The sequence below is a fragment of the Eucyclogobius newberryi genome, unplaced genomic scaffold (genome assembly GCF_026437365.1).
Source record: "Eucyclogobius newberryi isolate DKJ021-1_F unplaced genomic scaffold, fEucNew1.0.hap1 SCAF_8, whole genome shotgun sequence".
Classification (NCBI taxonomy): domain Eukaryota; kingdom Metazoa; phylum Chordata; class Actinopteri; order Gobiiformes; family Gobiidae; genus Eucyclogobius; species Eucyclogobius newberryi.
The window spans coordinates 21,011,132-21,025,649 of record NW_027316500.1 but is presented as its reverse complement, the minus strand read 5'-3'; the positions used below and the strand labels follow the sequence as shown (position 1 = coordinate 21,025,649).

The window sequence follows — 14,518 nt, the reverse complement described above, 5'->3', positions numbered from 1 at the left end:
TTGACAAATTAAAAACATATGATAGCACTTTTAATTTGTTGACTTAATGTTTAAGAGTCAAAAAAGTTTATTTGTGGAAATTATATATAAACTTGACTTGAATGAGTGTCACTTCCTGTCATTCCTACAGATTTTTCTCAATTGGTACAAAACTATAATTTATAGTTAATAGTTAATATATAATTTATAGTTAATTTGTAGTACAGGTACATTTACACCAAATAAAGTCAAAATGAGAAAATCGTAAAAACCTGTGATTTGCATTTGAATGATTTAGTTGCGTTTTAAGGGACACCAACATCACACACAACATAAAGACTTACCTAGTCCCACCTGACTGTGTTCAAGCAGATAGCTCAGGTGGTCAAACAATGCTCCTTGATTTTGGCGGCTGATGCGGCAGAAATAGCAGAGGAAACGACAACAGCCTGCCACCATTTTTGGAAACATGATCTCCTATAAACAAGCACAAACATTTACTCTAAAATATACTGTGTAAAGCTTGAATATATATGAAGAATTGAGTTTCTCTTACATTTGTTTTCCCTTCTCCCAAAACATTTACCATCACTTCCATTACAGTTTCATGCATACCCAGAGCCCTCATTAAATTTGGATGTTGATAGAATACTTTGTTGTTTATGATGTCCCTGTAATATGCAAAATGAAAGACGACGAAGCAAAAACGACACTAAACAGACTATTGCTCCTCTCATAACGCACCCCAGTTTATCAGTCATCAGTTTCTCCTCCTGCTTGCCCATGCGCACTCTGAGGAGAGACCGTATTTGACACAGAGAGGTGAGGAGAGCTGTGGTGTCCTCAGCAGATGCCTGGCTTATTGTGTACGTTTTAGAAAGAGCTTCTCCCATTTGGCCACAGACACCTTGATACTGTCGATGTAACAAGGAGAAAATGGCCTTCACCAAGTCAGGGTCATCTATTTTAGCTTCTGACGCCCAAAGCATCGTTGTCTTGGAGATAAGATCAGCAAAGGATGCTACACAAAATGTAAATATCAAAATAATATCAGTGAAATTATGTATTACTTAATGAATGCAAAAAAAAGAAAACCTCTTACCAGGGTTTTGGACTGAGGAAGTCTCATCCGTGGATGACTTTCTCGCTCCACATGCTTGAAATATCAAACTACAAAGTTGATCTTTTATAGATATCTCTGCATCTTCATCATCCTCTGAGCCTCTGTCTAATTCTGGGCCTGCAACATACCACATATTCAAACATTACTTTTTATATATTCCTTTTTCTGAAATCAGAAAGCGAGTGTAGGTTCTAACCACAGTGCTGTTTTAAAAGATGGTGGAATTCTTTCAGAAGCTGCTGAACTTCCTCTGGGCATGGACAGTCCTCACATTTCGTATCTTTGTCTTTAAAGCTTATCAGCATGTTTATCTGAAAAGATGGAAATAAGTGTAGTTTAAAACAAGTAAAATCACATATTCATGAATAGAAGTGATGATGTTTTTTAGCTTGCTTACCTGTTCTTGTGGAGGGGATCGGAACTCCTTTGTTTTACGAGCAGTGAGTGCAACCGACATGTGAAGGGCCTGCATAACTTCATCATATCGAAATCTCTGGTTTTCTTGAAGCTGCCCGACAAAATTGCAAGAAAATGCAACAATAGCTTCAACCCGGTGGCGCACTTGACAATCACAGAGGAAAGATAGCACCTGACAAAGCTGAAAATGAATTCATGAGAGACAATTCAAATATTGTAATAACTTTCATAGTAATAAACAGTTAGTATACCTCAAATTGCACAGCTTCTGGGAGTTTCATATGAAGCAACCCAAAATTTTGATCATTCTCCAATATTTGTTCTTCATTGTCTTTTTGCTTTGCGAGTTGCTCTTCATCAGAAAAAGCTTGTGGTAAAAACAGAGTGAGAACTCGCCTCAAGTCGGCATCCTCAAATACTCCCATCACAAGCTGAGTGTAAAACAATTGAACCAGTGGAACCAGCAGAAGCTCCACGCTGCCCCCTGCAGGATCTCTCAGGCCGTGAGCCACAACACTCACAGCTGCAGAGAGCATCTCCACAGTTACACACTTTAGTTGATCTAAAGGAATTTCAGGAGAGTCAATAAAAACTGTTCTTGCTTCACTTTGAGCACTTTTGTCCTCACGAGTCTTCACAAAGGAAGGAGTAGAAAAGCACATCTGTGGTTTAAGGGTTGTGGCCAGTGTTCTTGGAATATAGCTGCCGTTCACAGTGTTGGGATTAAGAAAGATGGCACAGGCCGGGTCCATCATAGGAAGAATGTATTCTCGGTTCGTCAGCAGACATGCTGAGCTGTGGCAACTGAGATGAACCTAAAATATATTCAGATAGTGACTTTTACAAGGTGAATTTAACACAATTACTGTACCTCATTATCATAAAATTACCTGAATAAGAAACTGGTAAAATGCAGAGCGTAGCAATCCTGGGAGGCGGGAATTCTGTAGGACATAAAACATCTGGGACTGGTCCACTTGACTACAAAGGGCATGGCAAATTCTGGTGTTCCCCAGGGCACACAGAGAGGAGTAGAGGAGCAGGGTGTGGTAGTGAAACATCAGCAGGTCATCGTGTTCCGAGAGCTCCAAAATGTCAATACACCTGTGTGCAAAGAGCATTCAACTGAATATGAGTAAGAACAAGTACATTTGCTTCAATTGTTACCTTACTTTAAATGCACAAACATCTTACCTGTTTTCATCTGGGATCTGAAGTGACATCATTTGGTTGGACTCTGTGCATTGCACTACCCAACCATGGCAGTTTTCTGTCTGCTCTACCAACACTTTCAGTGCATTATCTGGAACACGTGTCCAGGAAACTTGACACAGTTGTTGGACTTGTAGCCTTTCAGGGCACTGAGGAGTCGTGTCCCACCTGAGGCTGCGAAACAAACCAGCTGACAGGGGCATAACGTTCTGAAACAGGTGTGAGAAATGTTTAATGTAAAAGACTTAAGTATAATAAATCATTTTATGATTAAATTAAGTCAAAGTTTTAAAAAGCTATTTACCTTACTATTGCCCAGTTCAAACTGAAACATGCTGTTTGTTGTTGGCTTGACAAATACAGCAGGGAAAAGCTTTGTACTTGGCTCTACCTGATTATATTTTGTCCAAGTTCAGATGAAGCACGATTAAGACAAAAAAAAAAAATCTGACAATGGAGTATTTTACCTGATAGAAGGTTGTCGTTTCAATTCCACTGGAGGTAAATGTGAGAAGCCCAGTCGCTGTATCAACTAAACAGCTAATTTCCAAACCTGTGCTTCTGCGACTTTGAGACAGACCATTGGCCTCTCCGGCACAAACCATGTAACAGTTACAGCGCCTGGCACTGGCAAAAAAACAGACATGTGAGATGTAAACACTGCCATTTAGAATAATGTGCAGTGTATAATAAGGTTGTACACAATACCTTTCCTGGACCTTCCCACTATCATCACCAAGAGTTACAGTAACAGTGTTCACCTTGTCAATATCGAACGTTGTGCTACTTTGATGAAAGTCGGCTGTCACCCAGCCAACCCACACACACGAGGGCGCTTGGCCGGGAAGAACTCGCACTGAATAGTAATACTAAAAGAAAAGGTTGTCTTCTTGCATTATAATGTTTAAAACATAAACATAAAACATTGATGTTTAAGGTTTACTTTAGAGGTCTGGATAAGATGACTCATGTTGTCTTTGTCAGCTATGTCAGCTAACACATCCTCCAAAAGCCTCGCTGATGAGTTACTGTTCACTAAGCCTGGTTTAGTCCTCTTCAGCATGAACCTGAAACAATATACAAAGTAAATGTGAATTAAGTATATATTGCATTCTATAATTGATTAGGAATCAAGTTGATAAGAACTTTTGTTTGAGCTTTGATGTCTTGTCTTGGCTGTGATCCTTGTGGTGATTGAGCTCGTCTCTTGAACCAGTAAAGTTGTGGGCTGACTTCATCAGCACTTCAAAGTCCGAATCCATCTCCTCCAGCTCTTTTCTTGCTGTAGAATATCACAAGAAACACTTGAAAACATTAAAATAGCAACTATCTGTTAAGGGCATGTTCCCACTTGGAATTATTTGGTCCTATTTTGAGCCCAGTTTAGTCCTGATGTAGACTTGGTTTACGGTCACATTCTAATACTAGTTTAGATCTGATCTAGTCCCTTTTTAGTCCCAGGTTAAAATCCTAATTTTGTTTTATTCTACGTGCAAATGTGAACACACCTTAAGCTGCAGTATTCATCCTTTAAATAAAATAAACATTATTTCTGGTGAATTCTGTGGAACAAACAGATTTAATTGAGCAAATACCTGGTGACAAAGAGCTGGGGGCCACAGGGGGTATTGTTCGAACTGGGCTGCTGAGGACTAAGGCACATTCAACTGACATGTTTAGACGATAAAAACATGTCTCCTTCCTGCCATTCTGATGGGAAAATGACCGCTGAGAGACTCTTAGACTAGGCACAGAATCCTTCAAGTTACTCATTCTCGTAATCTACAAAACAATTACACACACATTCATAATATTGCATTGAGTTTATACGGTATTTTGTTAATCCAGATAAACTTGATCGATCCACAAGGGCAAATAGTTGGACGTAGTGTAAAAATCACACATTACAATGTAATAATAAACGTACATGTAAATTTGTGTCGTCTGGTTTTATGGAAGTGAATTGAGGCTGCCACCAAGTCAACCATAAAGACGGATCGCTGGACATGTCAACAGCAAATGGTTTGTAGCCCTCCTGCAAGCCACACACAGAAAAATACCGCAAAGAATCCGGCTCAGAGCCTAAGTTAAGCTTTCCCATCTGGTTCACTCCAAGACCAACAACAGGTAACAAGCCTGTAATAAATCAAAAATAACTTATTTAACACCTGGCTCATGGTGATTAAATTAACAAAAAATATATAATGACCGTAATTAATAAAACTGTCTATATACACCCTCAACATTATATGTTATAAGTATTCAGACAGCAAATAAGCAATAAACAAACCGTCATCGATGAGAAAGTCTTTGGCAACCAGTTCAGAACCCTTTTCATTAAACAGCAGCTCTCCATTAAGAGCGACCTTTATAGTGCGTTCAGTCATGTCCAACATGCAGCCCACCACATCCCCTCTGTGCCACGGTAATGTCCCGAGTGGTACTCCACCCTGGTGATACCACTGGGCCTGTTCAAGGAAGAAAGCTTTGTTACAACTGCATTTAGTAATGCTTCAAATCAACTCTATTCATTTTCATGCAATTCCTTTTATTTAAAGCCCAGTCCAACTATAGACAAAAATATTCATATCCCTGGATTTTTCACATTTTGTCACGTCATGACACCAAACTTAAATAGAATAAGTAAGGTATTAACATTTTTTTGTGACAGAGCAACACAAAGTGGCACACAATTGTGTAATGGAAGGAAAATTATACATGATTTCAGATTAGAAATAAAAACATAAAAACTGAAAAGTTTAGCGTGCAAAAGTATTCAGACCTCCTGAGTCAACACTTGAACTGCAATTACAGCTGAAAGTCTTTTGTGGCTTGTCTCTACCAGCTTTGCTCAACTACAGACTGACATTTTGGCCCATTCTTTTTTGAAAAACAGCTCAAGGTCAGTAAGATTTGATGGAGCGCTTTTGTGAACAGCAGTTTTTAGATCTTACCACAAATTGACAATCAGACTTTGACTGGGCCCAGGCCGGGTCTACAGGGGTGCAAAAGGGTGCGTTACAAACTCATTTAAAACCATTTATCTTCTTTGTACCCCTTTGAAATCCGGATGCACCCTCTGTCAGTTGGGTCTAGACATGGGCCTGACTGGGCCAACACGTAAAAATGTGTTTTCTTTCAAACCATTCCATTGCAGCTCTGTCTTTGTGTTTATGATCGTTTTCCAACTAAAGGTCATTTGCAGACGCCAACAGTGTTTCTTACAGGATTGTCCTGTATTTGGCTCCATCCATCTTCCAATCAACTCTGAGCAGCTTCCCTGTCCCTGCTGAAGAAAAGCAGTAGTTTGTAGTTGTGCCATACTCTTTCCATTCCCAGATGATGGATTGAACAGTGCTCTGTGAGGTGTTCCAAGCTTGGGACATTTTGTTATAAATATCTTATTTATAACCTAACCCTGCTTTAAACTTCTCCACAACTTCATCCATGTTTTGTTTGACCTCATGATGCCGTTCTCTCCCCAACATTCTCTTTACAAACCTCTGTGGCCTTCACACCATAGCTCACTTTTATACTAAGATTAGGTTACACACAGGTTTAGATATTAGGGCAACATTCAATCTTTCAGCAATCACCCGGTAACTACTGTCGCACTCAGGCATGAACACTTAAGCACACTATAATTTTCAGTGTTTTGTTTATTTTTCAATCTGGAAATCATGTGTAATTGTCCTTCCATTACGCCAGTACTTTTTATTTAAGTTTTTGTTCGTGATGTGACAAAATGTAGAAAAGTTCCAGGGGCATGCATACTTTTGTGAGCCTCTGTATAATAATGATACTATGAAATCTGATTAGAGATTACCTCATCTCCACTGAACACAAAAGCTTGGTCATCTGAGCCAAGCTCTCTGTCTGGAGCACAGCCCGGCCTGGCCCAGCCCACTCTCATACTTCCAGCTGTCAGTATTTCAAATTCAAAGTACCACTTCCCGTCAGTCACAGCATATGACTTATCTGTTCTGAACACCCGGTAACTCTCAGCAGAAACAAGACATGGAGTAGAGGATGAAGCTGCAAAAAAATACAAATCCTCTTAATTCTCCTGATCAATGAAACAAATAGTTAAATATTCACATTAATATGATAACAATACTAAACAGAGAAATAAACATACCCCATTCCTTTTTAAATGACTGTATGCTGTATCCATAAAGCAGCAGGATACAAACAGTATCTCTGACCCGCTCCCTCTGCACTCTCCTCCTTCCTACATCCAGCTGGAGGAAGGGCACAAGGTACGGGCTCCTCTTGGCTCTCACATCCTACAAACGGCAGCAAGTCAGGTGTTTTTATATCTTTGTCTTACTTTGAGCAAAATGTCAGTCCCCACAGTCAAATAAAGCATAATTTATGTTTAATTTCAATTTATTCAAGGTCATATTGGAGGTTTGTATAACTAGATCTGAACCTGTTGAGCTCCATAGGCCCATCCTTGCTTGATGTGCTCCTTGGCCCATACGTTGTGGTCGTTTTCAGATAAAAAATCCACCAGTTTTTCAAGAGTTGGACTGAGTGAAACACCACTCAGATCAAGAGGAGCAGGTTTGTAACCATTTGGTAATTCAAACCTGGAAAAAAGCACATACTGGGTAATTGCGTTTGTGTTAGTTGACATTAAATATAACTTGGTTTAAAAAATGTTTTAGATAAAAACATTCATCTATGTATTCCCTGCAGGTTTTAGCAAATCTGATCAAATGTATTTGACATCAGGCAGTACTTACTTGGATGAGAGAGTAATATATTTGAGTCTTTCCTCAGCCTGCTCATCAGACAATAGAATGTGAAAACCAAGGGCAAGGATAGTCCTTTATGAAAAGACAAAAGAAGGATTAAAAAAAGCATATTTATTTAAACAGGATAATCCCACTGAGACTAGCCTCAGTTCTAGCCTTTGACTATGTACACATGGTATGGTACATTATGTTATTATGGAGAATACTGACTTGAGAGTTGTCTCTGCCATTTCAATATTTTGGTTTCTTTCAAGATCTGTGAGATTAGAAAACTCAACCAGACAGGGATCTATCTTTTTCTCCTCATCTTTTACCTGTCAAAATAAAAAAAAATGTATATGTTGTGCACAGTTACTGCAAGATTTGTTTTTATTTTTCTTCCATAGTTCAATATAAGCTTACAATTCCACAAGTCCATCCAAGTTCAATTTGATCCAAGACCCAAAGTTCATGGAAATGTTCTGCCATATTTCTTCTGATATTTTCGAGTTGAAGAGGCAGTGTAGTCTGGAGGTTTAGTAAATACATTAATTCAAATAATGTGTGTGTGTGCGTGTGCGTGTGCGTGTGTGCGTGTGTGCGTGTGTGCGTGTGTGCGTGTGTGCGTGCGTGTGTGTGTGTGTGTGCGTGTGTGCGTGTGTGCGTGTGTGCGTGTGTGCGTGCGTGTGTGTGTGTGTGTGTGTGTGTGTGTGTATGTATGTATGTATGTATGTATGTATTTATGTATGTTTGTATTTATGTATGTATGTATGTATGGATGGATGGATGTATGGATGGATGTATGTATGGATGGATGGATGTATGGATGGATGTATGGATGGATGGATGTATGAATGGATGGATGGATGGATGGATGGATGTATGGATGTATGTATATGTGGATGTATGGATGGATGGATGGATGGATGTATGGATGGATGGATGGATGGATGTATGGATGGATGTATGGATGGATGGATGGATGGATGGATGTATGTATGGATGTATGTATGGATGTATGTATGTATGGATGGATGGATGGATGGATGGATGGATGCATGGATGGATGGATGGATGGATGGATGTATGGATGTATGGATGGATGGATGTATGGATGTATGGATGGATGGATGGATGGATGTATGGATGTATGTATGGATGGATGGATGGATGGATGGATGTATGGATGGATGGATGGATGGATGGATGTATGTATGTATGGATGGATGGATGGATGTATGGATGGATGGATGGATGGATGGATGGATGTATGGATGGATGGATGGATGTATGTATGGATGGATGGATGGATGGATGTATGGATGGATGGATGGATGGATGGATGTATGGATGGATGGATGGATGGATGTATGGATGGATGGATGGATGTATGGATGGATGGATGGATGGATGTATGGATGGATGGATGTATGGATGGATGGATGGATGTATGGATGGATGGATGGATGGATGTATGGATGGATGTATGGATGTATGGATGCAGAAAAAAGAAAGGCATTACCTTACTGATGTCAGTTGGATTTGGAATAAAAACAACTGGTTTGCTAAATGCAGTCGGGCCAATGAGCTGTGTTCCATCTTCATGGTCAAAAATATATGTTTGACATTGTTCTACCCTCAACTTGGTTTTTGGCAGGAGAGCTTCACAACATTGAGTAAAACCGGGTGGAGGCAGGAACTTGAATTCTCCATGTTTTCCCCCAAACAAAAAACGAACCCTAATCCAACACATTTGTAAGGACTCTACACATTGTAACTGTTTGTTATTACAGTGATTTAAGAATAGTTGAATGACTCACCTGACTCCTGCTGACAAACTAACCACAGGAAAAAGGAACCCATCCGTGTGGAAGTTCTCCAGCATCCCCTGAACAGGCAGACCATTGACTCGGAAAGAGATACATGGAGGACTGAGGTCCAGACAGCAGCTCACGACATCATTGTCTTTGAGCAAATGAGGAAAAGGGGAGTTTACTCTGCGCCCAACTGAACCTGGATAAACAAATTAAGTTATACCTCCAGGAAAGTCATTTGTTGTACTTTGTTGCATCTTGTAAGACATAAATGAGTTGGACCACACCTGACCATAAGTGCAGTCCATCAAAACCAAAGGAGCTAAGGTCATCTCCGACCCCGTTGCCTCCCCAGCCGTCCCCTCCTGAAGGCCGCGGTTTGTAACTCTGAGTGGAAGCCCAGCCCACTCTCAGGTGTGTGGGTTCGGGTGTGACAAAGTGCTCAACATGATCAACGACAAGCTCATAGTACCACTTCCCATGTTGGGCAGAGCTGTCTTCCATTGACAGAAAGATGTTCGGTCTTATACTGGAGCGATAAAAGAATAGTCAAATATTCTTTTAATGAATGAAGAGGAAACACATGATCAACTCGTACTGTGCATGTTCCAAACTTTACCTGATGACCTGATTAACAAGACGCGTTTGCAGCAGCAGGTCTCTGTATGGCAGCAGGCTGTCAGAGATGAGGTTCTGATTGGAGCGGACCGCAGTACCATGGCACACGCACAGACAACAGAGCACCTCCAACACCTGGAAAATACACGGTCAGCTTCTTGTTTCCAAATAAAAGCACTAAAATCTGATAAGGAATGGCATGTTTTATCATTCAGTTCATATTCTGAACATTAAATTGAGTGGATTGTATCACGTATTACCTTGTGGTTGTATCCATTCCTGTCCAGAAAACTGACTATGGACTGAATATGTTCTTCTTTGATTATGTGGACAGCTTCAGGACTTTCAAGAAGAATAAAGTGAAGAACCTCCAAGATCCCTACAAAATAAAATATGTTAATTGTAAGCATACAATACAAAATAAGGTTTGTGCGAATGGAAGTCAGAGTGAAGCTAGTGAATTGTTAAACCTACTGAATGTGAGTTTAGTTTTGCTATTCCTACCAGAGGAGGCTTCATGGTGTTCTAATTTGCTCACGAGCCATTCAAGAGAGACGGAGAATTGTGCGCAGTTGGCACAATTTCCTCTGATCAATGCAGCTGAGAAAAATATAAAAAAATAGGTTGGCAAAACATAGGTGACATACTGTCTGTCAATCATTAAATTGCATGTTCCTCACCAAGTATTTTATAAAAGTGCTTGATGATCTCCTCACTCTGCACAGCCTCAGCGTCGCAGGACACTTCACTGTACTGATGCAGATGGTCAATACATTCAACCACTACGTTTATTATCCCCTGAGGAAAGACATATGCGCCATCAAAAACATGCAAATGATGATTACATTCTTCACTTCTTTAACTGTACCTCTTCTTGAAACATTTTCTGACGTTTTCTTAACTCGCCCACGATTTTCTGTTTGGCCTCAGTGTCTAACTCGTCAGGTGGTGGCTTAAAGAACTCAATTAGATCCAGAACACTGCACATCACTGTCTTTATCAGAGGAATATCAGAAGATGAGGGAAGTTCCTGTTGACCATCCAGTTTCCTGAAGAAAAAGTAACAGATAAAATACACAATTACATTTACAAAGTTTTTTGTAAGTGCTTTTCTTACCTATTGAGGCTGGTAAAGAGCAGAGCGGCACTACGTATGAGTCTTGCAGTGTGAGAGTCCTCATTCTGAGATCGGGACAGTTTTAGCCCATCGTCCATGTGGCCCTCGCTATGTAAGATGGCCTGAAAAGAGGAGCTATTTGAAACATTGTTCCCTGGGACTTGTTATGACTAGATTTACCTTACGATGACCACTCAGGGACCCAGTTGATTTAGCATCAGAGCTATACGTTAGCCACAGTCCAGAATACACATGCTGAATAAAACATGTCGAGTCCCCATACTTTATCTCCGCTGTTCCCATTCCAGTGACATTTGTGTTTGGACAAGGCTCAAGCTTCTCCTAAAAGAATGAAACAGAACACGCATCCAGTATATATGTAATATCTACCAAAAAACATTTTTAAATGTCTAACCTTTGTAGATCTGAAGCAAAAAGCTGTTGTTCTGATGTCAGCATTGTCTCGATTGACAAGATGAAGCCCATTCTCCCCTGTAAAACCCAGGTACTGCCCAGTGGTCAAGTGGCAGAGTCGGAAAGGTTGTGCCCAGTGTGTGTGACTACCACTCCATCTAGGATAGGAGAAAAATTAAAGTTAGATATTTGTTCTGTGGACCTACAGAAAACATGTAAATATTAGTAATAAAAGGATTGGAACAGCAAGAAAAAATGCACTTACACAACTTGAAGAATCTCTAGTCTCCAAAGAGAGCAAGCGCGATTAGAGGCTGGGCCGGTCTCATAATGCAATTCCCTGCAAATAAGAAACAGTAAATCCACAGATAAACCAGATATTTCACTGACTTGTGTTCAAACTGACCTCTGAAAGTCCTGCCCGAGCTCTCCAGAGGAAACAGTCAAACATGCATCACTGTGGCTGTGCAGCAGGCGGAGTGTGTCTCCCCCTCTTAAAAATCCTAAGAGTTTATCACCGTAAGCACACACACTCGGGAACAGTCCATTTCAGGAGATCAACTAACTGCATAAAGTACTAAAACTTGCCTTGAGCGACTCCTCCACCTGAACAGATTGGAGCAAGACGCCAGAGACTCTGCTGGAAAGCTACAGACACCACGATGTTGTCATATTTATTGTCAGAGACGGCACCAGTGGAGAGATGCTGAAATAAACAAGCAGAAACCTAGAAAGTGAATGTGAAAAATATGAAAGTACAGTGTGATTATGAGCTAAAGATGGTTTGCTATTTTAGTATTTGAGTCATCTTGTTAAAAAATAGAAATGTTATGAAAGTGAATACTTACCAAATACCTTTCTGATGAAATGTTAACTAATATAACATCATCTCCAACACGAACCTTCTCACCATCTGATCTCTGTCTAGATGCAGGATGCACTATCCACCAACATGTTTCATCTAAAAATATGTTTTAGATTACACAGAGGCTTCTCAGAAAATGTTTCAAAGGTTGTCTTCTGGAGATGGTGTAAAAACTCAAGACGTTTCAAATGGAAGTCGTCTAGATGACAATCTGTGAAACCATTTCTGCCTTGGACCACTCAAATAGATGCTGCTTAATCGTTCAAATCAGGCATACTAAATTACCTGTTTTATTATCTTGGAGACCCACATCAAACGCCAGCTTATCAGTTGAAGATTGAGACGAGAACATGCAGCTCAGATACTGGAAGGTAATTTATTGCTCATATATAATTACACTTTGCTACTCGGATATTCTATCATTTTGGTATGCCACTTACCATGCCACTGTATGAATGAAGGAATAACAGCGCCTGCCCATACAGAAGTGTGCGATGGCTGCCATCAGCTCCCATCTGAAATGACAGAAAAGTATCATTGCAAACCAACGACACAAAGTAAAGTTATAGTGACGTGCATATGTGCAATGACAGGACCTTTAAGCCACACAAATATTACAGTGAATCTAAAGATGAAAGATTGAGGGGATTTGTGTTTGTTCTTATGAGCTCGAACGCCGAACATTAGAAACAGCCTTAGATGACGCTCGCTTTAAGAGCAATACAAACATTTTAAATTCTCACCTTCTTTGATATTTGTTCACTGTGGGCCAACATCTCCTGCAGAGCCCGGACAGAAAGACACTGAGCCAGCACAAAGCCACACAGGGACAGGTCCGGAGGAACATTCTGAGAAAAGAAATATGAATGTAAATAAATATACTGAATGAATCCCTGTTTTAAGACATGAACAATGTCAAAATGAGCCATTTCTTGACCTTCGAGTTGGAGGTTGGCTCAAGACAACAGCGTCTGCTACCGAAGCCTTCAGCTGAAAGACACAGCTTCACAGGTTCTGAGTTACAGGTGAAGGTGCTCTGCAAAACCACTTCATCTCCCTGAGGAAAAATACACAAACAAGTAAAAAACAACCATATATCACATATCTTTGTCATTAATATTTGTTTCATGAATGCACTCTTAATTGTCACTTGTAGTAAAGATAAAATCAAACTTTCCTGTGTCTCGACTTTGTGCACACGTGTTATACTTCCATATTGGGAGTTTACTGGACAATCTGACCCCTAATTCACCCTTCTGTCCACTCATGATATCAGCAAAACTCTGCTACTAATCAGCCACACTCCCAGCACTGATACACCACAGCAACACAATCAGTAGCATCCCCATTTGAAAAACGTGTATTGAAGTTTGTTTGTGAGTAATTGTTGTAGCAGATCCTGTTCTCCTCAGCTGATTCTGTAATAGTTTTAAAAGAGGCTTCGCAGACGATGTGGATCTATTTCTTAGTGAGGAGGCTCCTGATTCCCACATGCCCAGTCACAGACACTGTTCTCTGTGACATGCTCGTATCAGGCCCTGAGATAATGAGCCGTCAGAGGATGTCTGACAGTTAGTAATGTTCAAGAGAGAGGAAAGGTTATTTAAGAACAAAAACTTTCAAAACTTTATTAACTTTGGCACTAGTCACTGTAGTCTGTGGACCTACACTTCACTTCAAAGTCACTATATTAAAATAAGTCACTGGGTCTTATATATTATACAGCATTGTCCACAGCAGTCTATAGCATTATGCATTTTCATAGACCTGCTGTAACAAGGACGTTTGCATGAATTATAGATGATTGACATAATATGAATACATGATCTAATTAACATGGCTAATACAATGAATTTAAAACTGTACAAACCTGTCTGTGAGCTGTTTTACATTGTAGACTTATGCACCTGATGAATTGACTTATAGCTTGACACTCGTCTATTGAGTAATTAAAAGAAGTACAAGACTTACCAGTCGTAGAAACTGAAATTCTTCATCAGTGTCCCCAGTGTCAGTCATGTTTTCATTTTAGACTAAAGCTGTGGAACACTTAGAGGAATAAAAGACTGATGCCTCTGCCCCGAAGGAGTTTGACAATTGTCTCCTGAGATTTCTGAGACCCGGGACTCAGCCATAGGCCCACTGTTTGTGGGCGGAGTCTGAGGCAGGTCATGTGGCAGACTCTAACTGTCAAGAAAGAGAATCAAGGGACCAGAAGGG

The 14,518-nt window shown here is 40.2% G+C and overlaps 1 protein-coding gene across 1 annotated transcript in view; it reads right to left on the bottom strand.

The window, feature by feature from the left end:
- ryr2b (ryanodine receptor 2b (cardiac)) overlaps positions 1-14,384 on the bottom strand; it is a 33,994-nt gene extending 19,610 nt beyond the window's left edge. Inside the window, exons 1-43 of the mRNA XM_072436960.1 lie at positions 14,270-14,384; positions 13,236-13,355; positions 13,042-13,146; positions 12,739-12,813; positions 12,584-12,662; positions 12,282-12,394; positions 12,022-12,139; positions 11,840-11,936; positions 11,699-11,773; positions 11,435-11,591; positions 11,200-11,361; positions 11,033-11,141; positions 10,771-10,964; positions 10,583-10,700; positions 10,407-10,502; positions 10,163-10,281; positions 9,904-10,037; positions 9,572-9,813; positions 9,291-9,483; positions 8,993-9,209; positions 7,894-7,998; positions 7,702-7,805; positions 7,480-7,563; positions 7,164-7,323; positions 6,870-7,017; positions 6,558-6,766; positions 5,022-5,199; positions 4,659-4,867; positions 4,327-4,513; positions 3,878-4,013; positions 3,675-3,798; positions 3,440-3,600; positions 3,199-3,358; positions 3,036-3,122; positions 2,714-2,940; positions 2,410-2,623; positions 1,771-2,334; positions 1,500-1,700; positions 1,299-1,413; positions 1,082-1,219; positions 724-1,000; positions 536-650; positions 324-456 (exon numbers count right to left, since the gene is read on the bottom strand). Coding sequence (XP_072293061.1) covers positions 324-456; positions 536-650; positions 724-1,000; positions 1,082-1,219; positions 1,299-1,413; positions 1,500-1,700; positions 1,771-2,334; positions 2,410-2,623; positions 2,714-2,940; positions 3,036-3,122; positions 3,199-3,358; positions 3,440-3,600; positions 3,675-3,798; positions 3,878-4,013; positions 4,327-4,513; positions 4,659-4,867; positions 5,022-5,199; positions 6,558-6,766; positions 6,870-7,017; positions 7,164-7,323; positions 7,480-7,563; positions 7,702-7,805; positions 7,894-7,998; positions 8,993-9,209; positions 9,291-9,483; positions 9,572-9,813; positions 9,904-10,037; positions 10,163-10,281; positions 10,407-10,502; positions 10,583-10,700; positions 10,771-10,964; positions 11,033-11,141; positions 11,200-11,361; positions 11,435-11,591; positions 11,699-11,773; positions 11,840-11,936; positions 12,022-12,139; positions 12,282-12,394; positions 12,584-12,662; positions 12,739-12,813; positions 13,042-13,146; positions 13,236-13,355; positions 14,270-14,317 — 6,607 coding nt within the window. The 5' untranslated portion in view covers positions 14,318-14,384. The remainder of the gene's footprint in view (positions 1-323; positions 457-535; positions 651-723; positions 1,001-1,081; positions 1,220-1,298; positions 1,414-1,499; positions 1,701-1,770; positions 2,335-2,409; positions 2,624-2,713; positions 2,941-3,035; positions 3,123-3,198; positions 3,359-3,439; positions 3,601-3,674; positions 3,799-3,877; positions 4,014-4,326; positions 4,514-4,658; positions 4,868-5,021; positions 5,200-6,557; positions 6,767-6,869; positions 7,018-7,163; positions 7,324-7,479; positions 7,564-7,701; positions 7,806-7,893; positions 7,999-8,992; positions 9,210-9,290; positions 9,484-9,571; positions 9,814-9,903; positions 10,038-10,162; positions 10,282-10,406; positions 10,503-10,582; positions 10,701-10,770; positions 10,965-11,032; positions 11,142-11,199; positions 11,362-11,434; positions 11,592-11,698; positions 11,774-11,839; positions 11,937-12,021; positions 12,140-12,281; positions 12,395-12,583; positions 12,663-12,738; positions 12,814-13,041; positions 13,147-13,235; positions 13,356-14,269) is intronic.
- Positions 14,385-14,518: the final 134 nt, after the last annotated feature.